General features: G+C 42.8%; 1 protein-coding gene across 3 annotated transcripts in view; it reads right to left on the bottom strand.

Annotated features, from left to right (window-relative positions):
- Window positions 1-20,760, bottom strand: part of FLI1 (Fli-1 proto-oncogene, ETS transcription factor) — a 206,635-nt gene that overhangs the window by 23,497 nt on the left and 162,378 nt on the right. For all 3 annotated transcript variants that reach the window (XM_068240347.1, XM_068240348.1, XM_068240349.1), the window contains exons 6-7: window positions 7,427-7,495; window positions 57-119 (exon numbers count right to left, since the gene is read on the bottom strand). In XM_068240347.1, coding sequence (XP_068096448.1) covers window positions 57-119; window positions 7,427-7,495 — 132 coding nt within the window. The remainder of the gene's footprint in view (window positions 1-56; window positions 120-7,426; window positions 7,496-20,760) is intronic.

Raw genomic sequence — 20,760 nt, 5'->3', positions numbered from 1 at the left:
ACATTTTTATTGTATCGTGTATGGGCACCATAAGGAGAATATCGGGAGAGTTGTACCTGGCTGCTGCCGCTGCTGTTCTGCACTCTTATTCACACTCGGTGTTCCTCCTACAGGTGGACCTGTAAATGCAGCACATCTTTTAGAATAAATACAACATAAACTGTGAAATACAACATAAACAAATGGCACTGAGACATACTGAAATGTGTACATGGAAGAATTCAGGCGCCATGTAATGGTGATAGTAGAATATGGGTAATGTTACCCATATTCTACTATCTCCTTAAAGGGAACCAGAGAGGAACGAGGGGTGAAAAAAGGCAAAGATTTTATACATACCTGGGGCTTCTTCCAGCCCCATAAGCCTGAATCGCTCCCACGCCGCCGTCCTCAGCTTCCTGGATCCGCCGGTACCGGGCCCGTCACTTCCGGCGGACGCGGCCAATTGTCCGCATCACAGGGGCTCCCTCCATACATGTACGCATGCGGCTGCGCAGTAAGCAGCCACATGCGTATCTGTATGGGGAGAGCACCCTGTGATGCGGAGAATTGGCCGCGTCCGCCGGCCGACTTGCCGACTCGCGGCAATGACGGGACCCGGTGGCGGCGGATCCAGGCAGCGGAGGACGGCGGCGTGGGAGCGATCCGTGCGTATGGGGCTGGAGGAAGCCCCAGGAATGTATAGTTCATCCTCTCTAGTTCCCTTTAACTAACCTACCTCTCACAGTAACCTCATCCAACCTACTCCTAACACTAACCTCCTCCCTACCTACCTAACACTAACTTATAGGTGGGGTTTGGCTACACAGCAACTGATCCCTGAGTGCCTAGTTACTTCTGCCACTGTGCCCGCCAATATCCTGCATTTCTGGTGGTCTGCCATGCGATGGCCAAGTTCCCACCGCTATTTCTGGCCCCCAGATTAACCTAGTGCTCGACTCTAATATAGCAGAGTGTCCATTACCGCAGTGTCCATTACCGCAAAGACATTTGTACAAATGCCGGAGCCACTATTTGTAGCCAGAGTTCGGCTATCCTATAACCGAACATCGGCTTCAGCCACTGCCGCATTCCCTGCTGCTTCGTGTTTAAATTACCAGGTGCACCATACAGCCGCATTCCCTGTTACATATTGAAATACCTAAGGGCCCGTTTCCACTAGCGCGAATCCGCATGCAGACAACGCATGCAGATTCGCATAGGCAATACAAGTGGATGGGACTTTTTCCACTTGTCAGTTTTCATTTGCGTTTTTCTGTGCAGGATTTTTCTGCACGGTAGACCCCGCAGAATTCGCCTGCGTGTGGAATGCAGGCGAATCGCAGGCAATGTATTTAATAGGGAAATCGCATGTGTTTTTTCCGCATAAAAATCAATGTTAATTTACACAGGCAGTGACATGGTTACAATTGCATATACCCTTACCTATGCGAAATCGCGGCAAAAAACGCATGCGGAATCGCATCCGCATGCGATTTCGTCAGCGGTGGAATCTAGGCGATTCCGCATCGCAATAGTGGAAACGAGCCCTTAGTTTATCTCTTGAATTTTCTCACAAGAGATGATTTCACATCTGATCCATAAAATACCTTTTCAACTTCCAGCAACTAAAAGTACTTAAAATAGGTTGTCCCAAATAAATTTACATCTGATGTTACTTTTCTTGCCTACTTTGTAAGAGCCTTTTTTTTTTACTTGTTAGGTGCAGAGAAGATAATTTGCAGAAGAAAAAAGCAAACCTTTTCTGGAAGAAACGCTAATTGAATCAGGGCCCAATAATCAGAGAATTTCAAATAATGCTGTTGAGATAAACTAAAGAGATTGCTTATTTTTAGACAAAAGTAGAGTTTCCCTAAAATCTGTCAGTGTGTCTGAGTTATGTTATATATTCCACCCCATGTTAATAGCCTGAGCATTAGGGAAGAGTTTTATTGAGGAAAGAGATTTGTATTGTTTTCGGGAAGTGACTTGCTGCCTGCTATGCTCTGATGAGTGTACTGATAGGTAGATGGCTTCAAAAAGCCTAGAACTGTGCAGTGACCCCACATAATTACACTTCTCTGGTCAGCCATTGATATGGTGAAAGTGAATTGACAGTTCTGAATCATTGAACACTATCACTTCCTGCAAATGACTGGGGAGTATTTCCTATTCACGCAACAGGTGAAGAGGAAGACATTATATTCCTCATTTCAAGAAGTATTAGAGGGCAGCTAATTGGACATATTATTTTTAATGTATTTTGGATTTCTTTATGTGAGCTACATTGTATTTTGTTTACCTGTATTTTAACTGATTTTTTTTAAGAGGCCTGTTTTTTCAGCTCCTTACAGATATCAAACGCCTGAGTTCTTACTCTATTCTAAGTCTATTCTCATAGTTTAAAGAGACACTGAAGCGAAAAAAAAAAATTATGATATAAGAATTGGTTGTTTAGTACGGATAATTAATAGTACATTAGTAGCAAAGAAAATAGTCTCATATTTTTATTTTCAGTTATATCGCTGTTTTTTTTATAACATTGCACCATTCTCTAATATTTGCAATTTACACACTACACTCAACATTCTAAATGATTTAACAGAGCAGGCTAATTTACTTTCCTCTGCAGAAAAAGCAAAATACAGTGACAGACACTTGAGATATTAAGCTTCAGAAGACAGAGCTCTCTGCCACTTTGAAAGTCCGGAGAGATCAGTGAAGCTCTTTTGCATAGATAATAACTGGAGTTTCTAAACTCTTCCTGTACTGGAAACAATATTAGACTCCTCTCTGCTGCTAATGTTTTATTTCTTAGCTGTACTACTAATACAAATCATTATATCATAAGTTTATTTTCGCTTCAGATTCCCTTTAAAGCAACAGGGTCCCCATTTCAATTTTAATTCTCATTAGAAACTCTTAATTTTCAGTTTTGTTATTCAGCTGGTGATTGTTGCAGTCTAAATTTCATTGATCGCCTACAGACAGACAGATAGATGCAAACTTGTCGTTGTTCCAGGTAGATTTTCAAAACCTTCAGATATCTTATACTGCACACAACTAAGACATGTCCTAATTAGAAAATCTGCAAATATCTCATGGATAGATGGTTCTCTCTAGGATACTTTAAACTTCAGGACTGGCTGCAACTCAGTATGACTACCCTCATAGACTCTGATAAATTTTGTGAAAGTTTCCCCCACACCAAAACTTTTAATAGAGTTTAACCACTTCAGCCTTCAGTCGTTTTCACTTTATGCATCCGAGCAATGTTCACCTCCCATTCATTAGCCTATAACTTTATCACTACTTATCACAATGAACTGATCTATATCTTGTTCTTTCCGCCACCAATTAGGCTTTCTTCGGGTTGTACATTTTGCTAAGAGCCAATTTGCTGTAAATGCATTTTAACAGGAAGAATAAGAAAAAAGCGGACAAAATTCGTTATTTCTCAGTTTTCAGCCATTATAGTTTTAAAATAATACATGCCTCCATAATTAAACCTCACGTATTGTATTTGCCCATATGTCCCGGTTATTACACCGTTAAAATTATGCCCCTATCACAATGTATGGCGACTATATTTTATTTGGAAATAAAGGTGCATTTTTTTCCATTTTGCATCTATCACTATTTACAAGTTTAAAATAAAAAAATATAGAAATATTTAATCTTTACATTGATATTTAAAAAGTTTAGATCCTTAGGTAAATATTTACATGTTTTTTTTATTGTAATGTTGTTGTTTTTTTATATATTAAACATTTTATTTGGGTATTTTTGGGAGGGTGAGATGTAAACAGTAGTTTTCTAATGTAAATGTGTGTTGACTTTTATTTTTCTTACTTTTAGGTGTAGTTTTACTTTTTGGCCACAAGATGGCGGCCATGAGTTTGTTTACATGATGTCACTCTAAGCGTAACATACGCTTAGAGAGACGCATGGGGGGCGTAACAGCCAGAAAAAGCGAAGCTTCTGAGAGAAGCTGTCGCTTTTTCTGCGGGGGAGAGTAATCAGTGATCGGGCACCATAGCCCGATTCAGTGATTGCCTGGCTAGCGAACCGCGGGCCGGGAGCACGCGTGCACGCACATGGACTCCTGGGCGTAGCTAGTACGTCCAGGAGGCCAAAGTAGTTAATCAAATTACTCACTTTCTAATGCCCCTAATCCCCATGTCTGCAGACATAAGCCATACTAGATTTTTTGAAGATCTATGTGCTTCTAAGGGTTACCAAAAAGGTCTAATATCTCAGATATACATGTTATTAAGCACAAATTCATATGATCTGGTCTCTTCCTATGGCTGTATGGTGAAATGCGAACACACCCCATCTCAGACAGTTTAAACAGATGACTGGGATTCAATATGGCAAAATGCCAAAGATTCCTCCATGTGTGCAAATTAAAAAAAATATCTATAAGATCTTATTCAGATGGTATTTATCTCCTGCTCTACCTTCATGCTTATATCCAGAATCCTCTGAGCTTTGTTGGAGGGGATGCAGGAATAGGGGGACCTTAGACCATATGTTTTGGTATTGTGCAGTTCTATCTTTTTGTTGAAATAGGGCCGGTTTTAGCAACAATGGGGCCCCAGGGTAAAATAAACCTGGGGGCCCCCCAATAGATACCCCGGAACAAAAATCGGCATTAAAGGACTTACGAGACGAATTGCTTAAAAAAAGTTATGTACCTCATTGCTAAATCAGACCTCAGGGCAGACGAACAGCACCTTCCTTTGCACTATCAGGTGCTTTATCAGTCTTATCCAGGTTACATTGCAGCTCCCGATCCTCCACAGGGTCGCCCGAGCAGAATCGCCGATTTAAAAATCTAATTCCTGCGCAGCTCGCATAGCCGTGGCTGCGCAGGATTACAGCCCCGCTCGTGTCCGCTGTCACTCCGTGCGCTCTATTATACATCATGTGGGCAGGTCCACATGACCACCCACATGACGAACTACACTGCCAGCCAGCCGCGCCCCCTCAGCAGAGAATACAAGCGCTGAGCGAGTGAGTACCTGCTGAGCGAAGGAGCTGCAATGTAACCTGGATTAGACTGATAAAGCACCTGATAGTGAAAAGGAAGGTGCTGTTCGACTGCCCTGAGGTCTGCTTTAGCAATGAGGTACATAACTTTTTTTTAAGCAATTCGCCTCGTAAGTCCTTTAAGGGACCTTTTTGCAGCTGGTATAGTCAGGGTGTGAAGCCCCAATCAGTCGGAGCTCCACATTCTGGCTATCCCAGCCTGCATGGGGGACAAGGGGTTAAAAAGTTTCAGGAGGGGGGACCCCACATAATTTGTAAAAAAAAAAAAAAAAATCCCACACTCCCCCCCCCCCCCCCCCCCCCAAAAAAAAAATTTGGGAAAATAGGAAATAATGCCAGGGATCTTCTTACAGCCATACTGTGGCTGTATAGCGGTCCCTGGCCAAAGTGCTGCAGCTGCGGAGGAGTTTCCAGCCCCTGGAAACCCCGTCCGAAAATTCTTTACTCTTTCTTTTGATCCATGTAAAATTACACTACCGGTAGGTTTTCTACTAAAAGTGACATTTACCGCATTTAAAAGTATACTTTCTTCCTTCAAAACTTTAAAATCGATTTTCTCAAAAACTATAATGTCTTTTTGAAAAATTGTTTTTTCCTCTTATTCCCAATGATCTCCGTAACATATCCTGCAAATTTGGGGTTTCTAGCATTTAAGGTGGATTTGCTACTAACTGTTAAAGTCGGCAGGTTTTTAAATGTGTATTTTTTTTCCTTTGAAACTTTAAAAATCGATTTTCTCAAAAACTATAAGGTCTTTTTGAAAACTTTTTTTTCTTCTTGTAGCCACTGGGGGCTCCTACAGGCTCTGGGGCCCTGGGGCAATTGCCTCATTTGCCTCTATGGTAGTGCCGGCCCTGTGTTGAAAAGTAATTCAGAAAGTTATACTACAGGTGCTGGAAATGTAAATACCTCTAGATCCCTTAAATATGCTACTGGGTAAAACCGTGCCTAATATTCATAAGCTCAATAGAATTTTAACTAACTGCATTCTTACTGCTGCCAGTCACACTATAGCCTCTAATTGGAAGAAAGTCGCACCTCAAGAAATTCCAGAGGACTTGCGGCACATCAGTTGGATAAAATTAATGGAGAAACTTAAGGCCACTCTGAGGAATACAGGGGCTAGAGATGACAAAATATAAGGACCATGGGAAAGTAGTGTTGGAAATCTCTGTACACCAAATCTTCCACCCTCCTAACTTTTTCTGGCTATATGGAGCCCTAGCTCTTGACAGAATTATTTTCGTGACTAATTTCTATATGCCGTGGAAACCGATATGACCCTCCCTATCAGTTATAGGTGGCTGGATGGTGTAATGGTTAAGGACTCTGCCTCTGACACAGGAGACCTGGGTTCGAATCTCGGCTCTGCCTGTTCAGTAAGCCAGCACCTATTCAGTAGGAGACCTTAGGCACGTTTCCCTAACACTGCTACTGCCTATAGAGCGCGCCCTAGCAGCTGCAGCTCTGGCGCTTTGAGTCTGCCAGGAGAGAAGCGCAATATAAATGTTATTTGTCTTGTCTTGTCGCCTTATTTATTATTATTATTACTAGTTTATTTTATTTTCTTCAGTAGCATCAAACACTTCTTTCAGGTTCTCCTTGCACTGGTATTGACATTACCATCATGTGCTATGCCAGTGGTCTTTCTCTGGTTTCTTGATCCCAAACTGTTATTCTGTGGGTTACATTGGAAAACCTGTTTTTGAATTGAGCTGTATTTATTTGATATGTGTTTGCCAGGCTTTGTGGAATCTATCTGACACTTCTTGTATGGATAGGTTATTATGCTCTACCTCTACTGAAGATCTTCTGATTACTGGTCTACTTTTGAAATGTCATTGTTTTATATCTTGTCCATACTGGGTTATACTAATAAAAACAGTGGTACAAAAAGAGAATCATCAAATATCAGAATCCTTGAAGCCTCAGCATCTTACAAAATAGACAGTCCTGATCATTTATTCTAGTCTTTTACTATACCGGTAATTATAATTCCAATCTAGCAATCAAAGAGCCCGACAACTTAAATGTGAAGTTTTACACCAATATGGAGTCCAGCAAGTTGCATCATTTTGGTTCCTCTATATTTGGACTTTGAATACGAATACCTTCCGATGAAAATGTATGCAGCCTTCTAGCCTTGTTCCTCCTATTGCGTTCTGGGTCATATGAAATTAAATAAAGATAAGGAAAGAACAGAAATTTCACCAATTAGAGCCCCAAAAAACAGAAGTGAGTAATGAATGGGTGGTTTAATTTTGAACCTATACCAAAACATGAGCCTGAACTAGAACTTCAATGATGGTCTTACAATTGTTTTGTCCAAAGATGAATAGCCTTTGGTGGGATTGACAATAAAATAGGCAGGAAAATAAAATGGCTTGCTTACTTTTTGTAACAGGCGAGTTCACATTATTTGTCCAGCTGGATCTTCGCACAGCGTCATAGGAGGAGGGGTCTGTGGAGAAAGAATCATTAATGATTATAATAAGCTCTGTATATACCACTGACCACAGATCTTTTTTCTGCTTGACATTTGTGTGTTGAAATGAAAATAAATATAGGAAGTATAATAATTTGGCCACACAATCCCTAAGTGCCTAGCCCCCTGCCCTACAGTACTTGGGTCCTAGGTCCAAATCTTGGCAAGGATGCTACTTCTATTTCATTTTTATGCTCTTATTGTCTGCATGGGTGTCCTCCGGGCACTTCAATCTCTTACAATATCTCTAAAACATACTGGCAAGTTAATTGGTATCCTCACCTCCATATATACCACAGTCATGTATTGTAGGGATAAAAGACTGTAACTGTTATAGGGATTAGAATAAGAATGGCGAATTATCAATGCACTCATTAAAGCACTGCAGAAAGTGTCAGCACTGCACAATATAAAAAATAATAAGTATTAATTTTGTAAAATGCAGGTAGGTGTGCCTCAAACTAATCGTTTTTCTTTTTCTATTGGAGGGGGTCAGGGGGGGGGCACTGATGAAACAGTGTTGAATTGTACAATGTAATATGAGGGGCTGTATTAAGTATGCATTCAAAGTATATTCACTCAGTTTACGTTACCCTTTTACTATATTGATTTGGTAAGATCGTACAATCAATATTGTATACAGGGCCGGATTTGTAATTTTTACCGCCCAAGGCCAACTATACCATCTGTTTGGTTGTTATCTCTGTGTGCCCCAATGAGAATTCTACTTACTTTCCATCATTGGAGGTCACAGACAATAACTATTTCAGTAATACGCGTATAGATTATACGTTTTTTCCTTAAAGGGAACCAGAGAGGAAGCACCCTTGTGTATTTCACCATGTATATCAGTAAGAACATTAGAGAAAACACTTACCATGCTCTCTGTTTCCTCCTCACTGCTAAAAGTGTCTGTTAACAGCAGTCACAAGAATCCCAGACTGAGCAATTAAATCTGGCTTTGCTGGGAATGATTATTGCTGAGTCATTATAGCAAAGCCACAAGGGGGCAGGCTTGGGCTTGAAATAACACCACAGAATACAGACTTAGCTATAATCTTTCTGTAGCAAAGCTAGACGGAGCAGCCTGACTTCTCAGTCGGGGATTCTTATCAGACGTGATAACAGTCAGATTACACAGAGAACAATGAAACAAAGGGCAGATTAGGTGTTTACTGTCATGTTCCCACTGATTTATAAGGTAAAATACAAGAGGGTGCTTCATCTCTGGTTCTCTTTAAGAACTTTTATGTTATGTTTGCCAGCTCGTTATTGATGGACCCATTGTGTCTCCATGTGAGTTAGGCTGATGTGTACCTGCAGGATAGAGCTTACAGGACTTGCAGGGATGACACAAGTACAGGACAGAGAGTTCAAAGGTTAAAGGGACACTTAAGTCATACAAAAAAAAAGAGTTTTTCTCACCTGGGGCTTCCAATAGCCCCCTGCAACTGTCCGGTGCCCTCGCCGTCTCCCTCCGAACCTCCTGGCCCCGCCGGCAGCCACTTCCTGTATCGGTGACAGGAGCTGACAGGCTGGGGACGCGAGTGATTCTTCACGTTCCTGGCCACAATAGCGCCATCTATGCTGCTATAGCATATATCATATACCATATAGCAGCATAGAGGGTGCTAATGTGTCTGGGAACGCGAAGAATCACTCGCGTTCCCAGTCTGTCCGCTCCTGTCACCGAAACAGGAAGTGGCTGCCGCTTAAGTGTCCCTTTAAAGCTGTCCTTGTAGGTAGGGATGGCTGTATAGAACAACTTTACTGCCCCTCACTGAGCCGCCCCTAAATTTCTGGTGCCCTAGGCCATGGCCTATGTGGCCTTGCCAGAAATCCGGCCCTGATTGTATAATTAGTGGGCAGAGCAACTTTACACTAAACTATATCCCTCCCATATGTCTAAAACATCCTTTAATCTATCCCTAACATTGTTCCTTCCAAAACCTCCTACTATCTTACCAATATTTTATGGGCTTGCAGTAACTTAAAATTATATTTGGCGCACCCAAAACTAACTGCACTAAATATTACATCAAAAATACCCCTGTTTCCTCTGTCATTACCCCCGAAACTTCTTCCATTACCCCTGTTTCCTCTGTCGTTACCCCTGTTTCCTCTATCGTTACCCCTGTTTCCTCTGTCGTTACCCCTGTTTCCTCTGTCGTTACCCCTGATACCTCGGACATTACCTAAATTTTAATTACACTTTTGTTGAGAAAAAAAAAGAGTGCTTTCAGGCCCTATTCCTTCCAAATATTAATTTACATCAGTAAAGTATTAATAATATAATTTCTGCTTGATAACCTAGTTCTTATTTGCACAGAGAACATATGTTATTCACCAGTATTTATTATAGAAGTAGGAGATGTCTGCAGGTTTACTTGTAAATGAGTAGCACTGTGCAACTAATTTATCATGTATCAAAGTAAGAGTTTCTGGACACTCTTGTGGTAACAGTACACCAAACAGTTAAGAGAGAGATATATTTTATTGAGTTAAAAAAAAATATAGGAGGAGGGACTTTATTATTTGTATAATCTTTTATTTATAAAGCCCCAAGATCTTATCATATGTTTGTATAACTATTATTGAAAGCTTGCTGTACAACATTAATCACTTTTCAGCTATTCATGTAAGGTCACATTCACACTTCTCATAGTGTTTAATCTCATTTGACAGTCTTGTTTTCAATAATGTATTGTACCACTGTTGTTCCTCCTCCTTCATCTTCTATACTTATCAACGAGGACTCATTTTCTCTTAATAATTGTATTGTTCGATGTTTCTGCTTGAGAGGCATTATTAAACACTTCAATTCAATTATGTTCCCAAAAATATTTCTAGCCAGTGCTGCAAACATGTCTATAGCAGAGCAGTTCATTTTTTGGAATCCAGTCGTTTTTGCAAAGAACAAACAAAAAAACTGTCCTCCTTTCCTTTCAAGCATTTGACTGATCTAAAGAGGAGCTGAAGATACCCTCCCCCCCCCCCCCCCCCATCAAAAATACAGTACTGTACATTTGTGCACAAAGCCAAGAAAGACAGCTCTGCTGATGTAAGTAAATAGTAGGAAGTATAAAAGGACCTGAATGCTCACCTCTATTTTTTTTTTGTTTTTTTTGTTTCCCAACGGATATTCATCCCATTCTATAGCCAGCTTGGATAGGTCTAAAGGTGCAAATCAATGATAAAATCTGGATTGTTTAACCTTACCAAATGTACAGTGGTGCCCATAATTACTCATACCCCTGGCAAATTGTGACTTAAAGAGAGTCTGAAGCGAGAATAAATCTCACTTCAGACCTCATAGATAGCAGGGGCATGTGTGCCCCTGCTAAACCGCCGCTATCACGACGCTAAACGGGGGTCCCTTCACCCCCAAATCCCCCTCCGTGAAGCGCATCCCCTCTTCCTGGTTGGGGCAGGGCTAACCGCCGCAGCCCTGCCCCACGCGCGTCTGTCAGCGCGTATCTCCGCCTCTCCCCCGCCCCTCTCAGTCTTCCTTCACTGAGCGGGGCGGGGGAGAGGCGGCGATGCGCCGCTGATAGACGCGACTGGAGGCAGAGCTGCAGCCGTTAGCCCTGCCTCCAGGAACGACTAATTCCACGACCAAGTGTTGCGGGGGTGGGTTTGGGGGTAAAGGGACCCTCGTTTAGCGGCGCGATAGCGGCGGTTTAGCAGGGGCACACATGCCCCTGCTAACTATGAGCTCTAAAGCGAGATTTATTCTCTTTAAAGTTACTTTTATTCAACCAGCAAGTATTTTTTTTTTTTTAATGGGAAATGATATAGGTGTCTCCCAAAAAATAATAAGATGATGTACAAGAGGCATTATTGGGGGGGGGGGGGGGGGGTGGTAATTCTCAGCTTTTATTCACATTTGAGCAAAAAGTGTCCAGTCCAAACGCTTCCTATAATTGCAGACCAGCTTTTTGCATGTCTGCACAGGTATTTTTGCCAATTCATCTTTAGCAAAGAGCTCCAAATCTTTCAGGTTGGAGGGTCTTCTTGCCATCACTCTGATCTTTAGCTCCCTCCACAGATTCTCAATTGGATTCAAGTCAGGACTCTGACTGGGGCACTCCAAATCGTTAATGTTGTTGTCTGCTAACCATTTCTTCACCACTTTTGCTGCGTGTTTTGGTCATAGTCATGCTGAAATGTCCATTGGTGGCCAGGGCCAAGTTTCTCTGCAGACTACCTGATGTTGTCATTAAAAATCCTCGTTTATTACTCTTTTTTTTAATGCTTACTGTGATTAGGTTCCCTTGTCCATTTTGTGTGCCTTATCTGGAGAAGTAGTGTCCTCCTTGTTCTGCATCAGTGGAACCCAGCAGTGTGCAGTGGAAGCAGGAAATTTGGGCGCATGAGGCAGGTGGACAAAAAGGGCGCCGCCATTCACTCCCATAATAAATATCGTTTAAATCGGCGCCCAACAGGAAAAAAGGGCGCCGGAGAAAAATAACGTTTTAAAAGCGGCGCCCGGAGACTTTTAATGTTTTATAACTGTTTCTCATGATTACACATTATTTAATGATTTATAATTTTTAAAACATTATTTTTAAACGAAAAACAGTACAATATTTTTTAAAACATTACTTTTAAACGAAAAACCGTACAATTTTTTTTTTTTTTTTCATTTTTAAACGAAAAACCGCAATATTTTTTTTAAAAACGTTATTAATGCTTATCACAGGGGGGTCTTAGGTTTAGGCACCAACAGGGGGGTCTTAGGTTTAGGCACCAACAGGGGGGTCTTAGGGTTAGGCACCAACAGGGGGGTCTTAGGGTTAGGCACCAACAGGGGGGGTCTTAGGGTTAGGCACCACCAGGGGGGTCTTAGGGTTAGGCACCAACAGGGGGGTCTTAGGGTTAGGCACCACCAGGGGGGTCTTAGGGTTAGGCACCAACAGGGGGGTCTTAGGGTTAGGCACCAACAGGGGGGTCTAGGGGTTAGGGATAGGTACAGGGAGGGTTCTGTGTGAGAGTAGGGTTAGGTATAGCTTTAGTAAAATTCTTATTAATGTTTTATAAAACGTTATTATAAATTTCAATTTTTAAACAGGGAAGATTAACGTTTTTAAAATTGCCGATTTTATACACATTATTTAATGATTTATAACTTTATAAAACATTATTTTTAAACGAAATATAACACAATTTTTTTTAAACGTTATTCATGATTATCTTTTAAAACCCTGCGCCCTTTTTTCCCGGCGCCCTTTTTTAACGTACGCGTGTGCAGTGTCTGTTGGATTTTCTGCCTTGAGACATTGCCACCAGCAGAGCCCAGATTCACCAGGACGGCCTTGGTGGTGATCCTTGGATTCTTTATCACGTCTCTCACTATACTCCTGGCCAGCACAGGTGTCACTTCTGGCTTCCGACCACGTTCTCAGAGATTTTCCACAGTGCAGAACATCTTGTATTTTTTAATAATACTTTGCACTGTAGCCACTGCACAGGACAGAATGAAAACATACAGAAATGCACCCTGTATGTATTTAGAGAGTTTAGCATGTTTAATACCCCTTCATTTGTGTCTAATCACGTGTTGTAATTTGATCTCTCACTGTGTCACATGACCAATGACAGAGATGGCAGATAAGCTCATTTGAAAGCATAGGCTGTTAAAAATATGTCTGCTTCCATGAATCAGGAAGTAGAAACAGTGCAGATTTTTTTTAGGATTTGCATCAGCTGTAACAAAGAAATTTTTTTTGTTTAAAGTTTATTATGCTGTTGTGTATCTTTAGAGCAGAAAGGACGTTCTGAGTTCATGTCCACTTTAAGGGCGGACCAGACGGGTGAAAGAGGAGTGTTTTTCTGGGCACAGTGCCGCTCTCTTTTTTTCCATACCCTGGGCATCCCAGACACTTGCAGCTTGCTCTGCTCTTCACTTACACCTTCCCAGTGAGGTGCCAACTCACCTCGTCAACGGGACCGCGTTCAGTCACTTCTTTCCAAGAAACCTGGTGAGTGGATTTTCTTCTACCACACTTGTACAGCACCGCTCTTCCTGCTTTCATATGGTCGCAGCATACAGCGGGGATGCAGATGTTTTTTGAGCTCCCGCCACCATATATGGCAACCGCAGATTCTCCAGTCCGGCTCGGAAGTTTCAAAACCTTCTCTATAAGATGACACTTGGCATATAAGACGACCCCTGACTTTTGAAATGATTTTCCTGGGTTAAAAAAAGTAGTCTTTGTTTGACTTGGCATATAAGACGACCCCTGACTTTTGAAAAGATTTTCCTGGGTTAAAAAAGTAGTCTTTGTTTGACTTGGCATATAAGACGACCCCTGACTTTTGAAAAGATTTTTCTGGGTTAAAAAAGTAGTCTTTGTTTGTCTTTGTTTAAGGTATTTTGGTAAAGTTAATACTGTTCCTGTTTCTTTTCTTCAGACCGCCTGTATTTGTTTTTTCTGTTAAATCCTTGGATTGGTCATCTTCTGTTGTTTTTTTCTTTTGTCATATGGGTCAAGGTTTGTTGTCTACTCAACATCATATGCAAATGTTTGAGTATAATCAGTTGCTGATTCAGTATATCTTCTTGAATGCTGCTCTCTTCAGATATACTCACTGAGTAATAGAAAAGCCAATTTCAGAATTCAACTGTTTGAAACATTTGTCAGAAATTAAGGTAATATTTAGGAGCTGAAAAGTTTTTCAGGAGGAATGACAGGCAATGCAATTGTCAACAGAGTGAGTCCCTATTGAAAAGTGAAGCGGGTAAAAGAGGAGCCATAAATGTTTAATGTTCAACAAATAGGTGTACACATTTCCAATTGGGATTGTTTCAGAAGCCACCGAAACATGGAGATAGGAATAGGGCTCTCCTACAAATGGGTGCATTAAAACGTTTGACTGCTTTTCTCCTAAATGTTTGAATTAGTTTTCTGAGATGTGTTTTTATATCTTTGCAGGTAACAATTGGATGGCGTATCATTAAGCTGACACTGGATATGTACTGTATGTATTGGTTTAGACAATGGTAGAGCAGAAGTGTAGTTCCCTGCTTAGAGTTAATAGATTTTAGCGTATATGAGTGAGGTTCATTCTGTTGACAAACAGAAATTTATACCAGCAGTGAGCCTCTTGAGCAACATTTGATTAGTGTCGGACAGTATATGTGGCAGTGGTGTACCCACATTATTAGCACAGGCGGCCATCAGTTTGTGTTGTGTATCCTCTGGCTTCAAGTGGGTTTCGGTCGAGTTCCCTTTAGGTTTTGCCCAGTATTCATATGCCCAGTCTCTTGAGCTCCTCACATTGTAATTATCAGCTTGATTGAGGAAACTACAATTTCTCTGCAATATTTGACACAGTAAACAGTGTTACTTACAGCTATTCTGCTGGTGGTCTCTCTTCCACCCGCCTCCTTATGATGTTTAGCTGCTCTACTGCAACACCCATCTATACTTATTGTAAAAGGAAAGTGGAATTTTTCCTTTATGCTACATGACTGGGGGTAACAACTTGGTTTTCTGCCCTCTGTTTATAATGACGAGAACTGGCCACAATAATCATGGTAGTCAGCGTCCATGTGATCTTTTGCCTAGGCTTTAGGTCACATGAGGAAACTCAGAAGCAACTATTGAGTCATATTAAGTTTGATTATAAATGACAGGTCCACCTTTATGTCTTGCACAAGTCAGCTTCTCTGTGGTTAAGCTGTAGTTCATGTCTTTGCAGTTTAAAAGGACTCAGTTTAGTATCGGAACAAACCACTGTACGAGCCAAAGGTATTTCATAGCTGCTGTATGTGAAAATAGTTTTATGTTCCTGGACTTAGCAGGTTAATGTGGACAGCGATCACTAGGGCCTGTTGGCGATGCAATGCCAGAAATTCAGTCACCACCCACATAAATAGAGGCTGCCTTCAGAAAAGAAAGTTTTAGCCTAACACAACAGGGCTGATGGCCAACTCTAGATCTCAGTGTCTGCATGGCGGGGAAGATTGTGCTGCTGTGCAGGAGAGATGTGGGGGGTTTCTGGCCCCTCAGGAATATAACATTTTCCACACTGAGAATGTACATTACTAGCTCTGCTGTCTGAGTGTGAGGCTGAATTTTCAATGCATGGAGCTTTGAGAACTGGTCTGGCCTTACCTCAAATATACAACACACATCTGGCCATACATCTACATTCTGCTCCGTTCTGCCTCCTGTATTCTTGGTCATACTAGCATTAGAATGTTGTAGGAAATATAGCTGGTAGAGACTGAAAAAACAAACTATAGGTGGGTATTGATTTGTCACATGGTTTCCTGGGTGATGTTAATTTTTGGTGCAAGACATTCTACTTTGCGCTTATTGTTGCAGTAAATGAGAAATAATTTTTGGTTGCATGCAAATTTTATGTAAGATTGTATGCAGCTTAAAATTGGGCCAATCAAATGCATTTCCTGTCAATTCTGATTGACGCAGTTCTAAGCTACATACAGTTTCCATTCAATTTGGCTATCTCTATTCAGGAGCAGTCAGCTCAATAGTAGGAAGGTTACATAGTAGAAAGGTTACAGAAAGGATAATGTTGCAGATGGCGAGGTATGCCAATATTGTGGCTGAAAAGATCGATATTGACCATTTTAGCTGATCATGATTGTTCCTGGCCAAGATCCCAGTCTATTTGGAAAGATATTTTTTTGACAACTAATTGTGTTATCCCCAACAGTAAATGGAGAATCTCCATTCACTATAGCATCAGCATGATGGTGAGTGAAATTTCTAGATTAGACAGGTCCAGTAGACCTTGATTCAGTAGTTTTTTTAGGGGTTATAAACAAATCTACACATGCTAGGCCTATCATCTGTATACCTAAAAGATAGGCGAGGCAAGAAATGAAATCTAGCTGTATTTACCTGGGGCCTCTTCCAGCCCTTAGAAATAATTTGTGTCCTTCGCTGCAGCTCTGGTCTTCTCCGGGGTTCTGCTGGCATCAGTGGCGGCTGCGCACTGGGGCTTACCGGGGCTTAAGCCCCAGCTGACATCTTGTCAGCCCCTCCAAAAGCCCACCGGCTCCTGACCGACCCCCCCCCCCCACAGAGGCAGAGCAGGATGGGAAGCAGCGCTAGAGGGAGGGGCGGTGGGAAGGGGGGCCAGAACCCCCCTCCTTCATCTGGGTCCCCTCCTTCTGCTTCTCTCCCCTTCCTTATATCGGCGGAAAGCAGGGGGGCAGAGAATTACTCACCTCACTTCTGCATTCCAAGCCCTGGAGCGCAGCGTCACCAGCGCCACAGGTCTCGCCAATGCTGCCCAACTGCCCAGCGCTTGGAATGCAGAAGTGAGGTGAGTAATTCTCCACCCGCCTGCCTGAGGCCGATCTAAGGAGGAGGAAAGAAGCAGGAGGAAGGGACCCAGGTGAGGGGGGAGGTTTTCTGGCTCCCCTCCCTACCGCTGTACCCACTGCCCCTCCTTCTCCCTCCCGGGGCAACTATACTATCTTCACTGGGGGCAGCTGTACTAGCTATACTGGGCAACTACACTATGGGCAACTATACTACCTATAGTGGGGCAACTATACTACAAGCAACTATAGTAGTTATACTGGGAGCAACTATACTAGCTACCTATACTAAGGACAACTTTATTACATATACTGGGGGCAACTATGCTACCTATACTGGGGCAGCTATTATACCTATACTGGTGGCACCTATACCTGGCATTACCTGACGTGGCACACTTAGTATGCCGCACTCGCTCCTTTCCTTTTTTTTGGGGGGGGGGGGGTAGGGTGCCCTTGTGAGCCCTGCCTGCTGACCATTGTGCCCCTTTTGAGCAAAGCCCCCCCCCCCCCGAAAAAAAACTGAAGCTGGAGCCACCACTGGCTGGCATACTCTAAGGATCGCCGACCCCTGACGGGTCAGCGACCTTCTACACCCGCGCATGTGCAGAAGACACCATCCCATCGGGAGTCTGCAATCTTTAGAGGCTGCCAATGGGACCCCAGAAAAGAACAGAGTTGCGGCGAAGGACACAAATGACTTCTAGGGGCCGAAAAAAGCCCCAGGTAGTAAAGCTAGATTTTATTTCTCACCTCTCTTTTTAAGTTTAAAGGGTTCTGTGGCCTTTTTCAAAAACAAAAAAGTGTCACTTACCTGGGGCTTCTACCGGCCCCCTGCAGCTATCAAGTCCCACGCCGTCACTGAAACCTCCCCCCCTCCCCCGTTTGTTGCCGCAAGTCACCTGCCAATTATTTGTCTGACCAGATGAATAGCACTGCGGCTGCGCGGCCGTGGAAAAGGTACCTTTCCTTGAGGGAGGGAAGTCCACCAACTTCCCCCTTTTTAAACTGGTTTAAGGAAGTGAGTTTGCCGCTCGCTATATGCTTGATTTTAAGGAAACTAGCCGAAGGGGGAGCACGGAAGAGGGGACCCACGTGAGGGAGGGGGGTCTGACCCCCCTCTCCCTTCCGCTGTGCCCGCTGCCCCCCTTCCCTGCTGCTACCCCCTCCAGCGTGGCGGCCTCCTCCCCAACCACGGCTATGGGGCACGGATCTGTTTTTGAAAACGTCAACAGACTGGAAAAGTGCAGCACGGATCCGCTTTCTATTCGTTTACATTCCGGTTTAGAAAAACGAAGTCCTGACCACAGATAGCCTTCTGCAACCGCATATAGTGTGGACCGAGCCCAACTCCTTATTTTAGAAAGCCATACCTGTGAGGAGGTAGTTGCGCTTACACAGCTTTACAGTGCATTTGTAAATCGTCCTCCCTGTTATTCATGTTGTAAGATGATACACATCTATCAGGTTTACCCTCTGCCAAACTTATACATTCTCAGATACATCTAGATTACTCTCTGTTCAGCTGTAAATGTTTCTGTGTTTTCTTCCCCTATATTTCTGCTAACAATTCATCATGTTGTGGGCCAATTTGTACATACGTCACCAGGCCACCCAAGTACCTCTGTTGGGCACACTTCTTACTGCTGGCAAGCAACTGATCCCTCTAGAGCCACCGTTCTGTTAATGTTAGAATATATTTAAGTGAGGGGGAGATGAATGGAGCCTCTGTGCTTTACAAGCAGCTCTCCAGAACAGTTTCCATATGTTAGAGCAAGCAATTGTATAATAAATAAAGGGAAAAATACCAACTCATCAGCACTGATCTACTTTGATTTCACATTTCTGCACAAGACGAAGATGTATACGTGTAGTTTAACACTTATTGATGCAGATTCCTGTGTAGATGGAACAGTATAATTATATTGGGCTTGATTCACAAACCCGTGCTAACTGTTAGCAAGGGCGTGCTAAAGTTAGCACGTGAAGTGCCGTTCGCCGGAGTTTTGCGCGCGCAAAGTGCCGCGATCGTGGACATTTGCGCGCGATAACTTTTCCATGCAAAAGTCCGCGTTATCGGGCGCAAATGTCCGCGATCGCAGCACTTTGCACGCGCAAGAAGTCCGCGAGCTATCATGCCCGTTGTATGCTATACATGCTGCACAGGAGTGAGAGGTGATTTTGCAAACCGATAAAATCATCATCAGATTGTATGTGCATCAGGTATGCATTTGTTATTTGTTTTTGTGTTTAGATTTGTGATGCTATCAATAATATACAAAGTACAGTATGTGTATTCTCACTGTGTATTCAGCAAAGTCAATTCAGGCACTGTTTTAGTTGCTGTATCCAATACGGTGGATTTACACAAGCAATAGTGGAGGGTTAGTGAAATTGTGAAATGTTAGGGTAAGGGTCAGAATGCAGGCGACTTGTTTGCATATCAGTGCTGGTTGCTGGGAGAGGGTGTGTTAGGGGGCATTGGGTATGTGTTATGCATTCTAGTTTGGAAAATGTAAGTTTGACTCTGAAATCCATAATAATAATAATAATATAGTTTTTTACTCTCTTTATGCTGCAGCTGTAGCGCCTGAAACCACTGTGTTGGGGCAAACAGACACTGCTGATGATCATAAAGCTTTTTTATTGATCACATCAATGAAATCAGAAATCCTCTCAGCTGCATACCCACATTGTGGTGTGTTCAAGCAAATCCTATGTATAGTTTGTAGATATCATACTATTCATACAGCAGGGGGAAGTGCAGAGACGGAACTAGAAATCACTGGGCCACCCTGCAAAAATTTGGATGCCCCCCCCCACCCCAGGTATAGGTGCCTAAGTAGGTGGTTTTGGTGCATGGAGCTCACCGCCAGGTGCTCCCAGTACAGATAGCCAGGTATAGGTGCCCCCAGTATAGCCAGGTATAGGTGCCCATCCCCAGTATAGCCAGGTATAGATGCCCATCCCCAGTATAGCCAGGTATAGGAGCCCGTCCTGCTGCCACTGATTAATGCTGGCAGGGGCAGCGCTGAGGGGAGAGCCCGAGATGAGGGAGGGGGGAGTGGCCCCCCTCCTTGCCGATGCGGGTGGCCAATGCTCTTCCCTCATGCGCTGCGACTCCTATTGCCTCCCAAAACAGCCCTGGGCGCAGGCCTTGCAGCCCCTATTGTTACGCAGAGCTCCCAGGACAGGCTGCATTTATTTGACCAGCAGCATGGATGTGCAGAGCCTAATTATAGGCAGGTTACACAACTTGCATTCAAAACAGATGCAACAAAATGGAACGAAAAACTAGAACAGGTTTGGGAAGCGCCTCAGGGCATCTCTAGCTTTTTGTACTCCTAGTATTGCCTGATGAAGCAGGAGTGTGCCTGCAAAATGCACTGCACTTTTGTAGTATTTAAATAAAACATATTGTTGATCAATAACCAACAGAGTTTGGGTCTACTAAATGAGGAGGTAAGTCCACCTTTACCTCCTCTTTTTAAACAGTTTTTAACATATTTTATCCTGTTTTGGCGCCTCTGTCCCTATCTACAAGTTTATTGCCTGGTGAACCCTTGATGGAGGAGTTTTTACCCCTTGTTTCCTCTCTACAGAGAGTGACTTTTTAACCTGAGTGGGGTCAGGTCTAATCTCCTAACCTGCCTCTACAGTGGTTGCCTTTGAGGTAAACCATGTTTGTGTATTTTCACATAGTGTTACTTTAATATACTTTGCTGCCTAACATACTACATTATTGGGCTCTTGGTTTTCTTTTTGTGTCTCCAAATATGAATTTAATGTGTGTAGGTGAGCTCATTTCAGTAAAAAAAAAAAAAGCGCGTAAAGTTTTGCACTGCGTGGTGCGCGTGAAACGTTGCACCGTTTGTGCGCTAAATATGCATATTCAGCGTGTTTAGTTTGCATGCGATTTCTTGAAGCTTTGTGCGTGCTAACT

This window comes from Hyperolius riggenbachi, chromosome 6 (assembly GCF_040937935.1).
Source record: "Hyperolius riggenbachi isolate aHypRig1 chromosome 6, aHypRig1.pri, whole genome shotgun sequence".
In the NCBI taxonomy this organism is placed as follows: domain Eukaryota; kingdom Metazoa; phylum Chordata; class Amphibia; order Anura; family Hyperoliidae; genus Hyperolius; species Hyperolius riggenbachi.
This window is presented reverse-complemented; position numbering and strand designations above follow the sequence as displayed.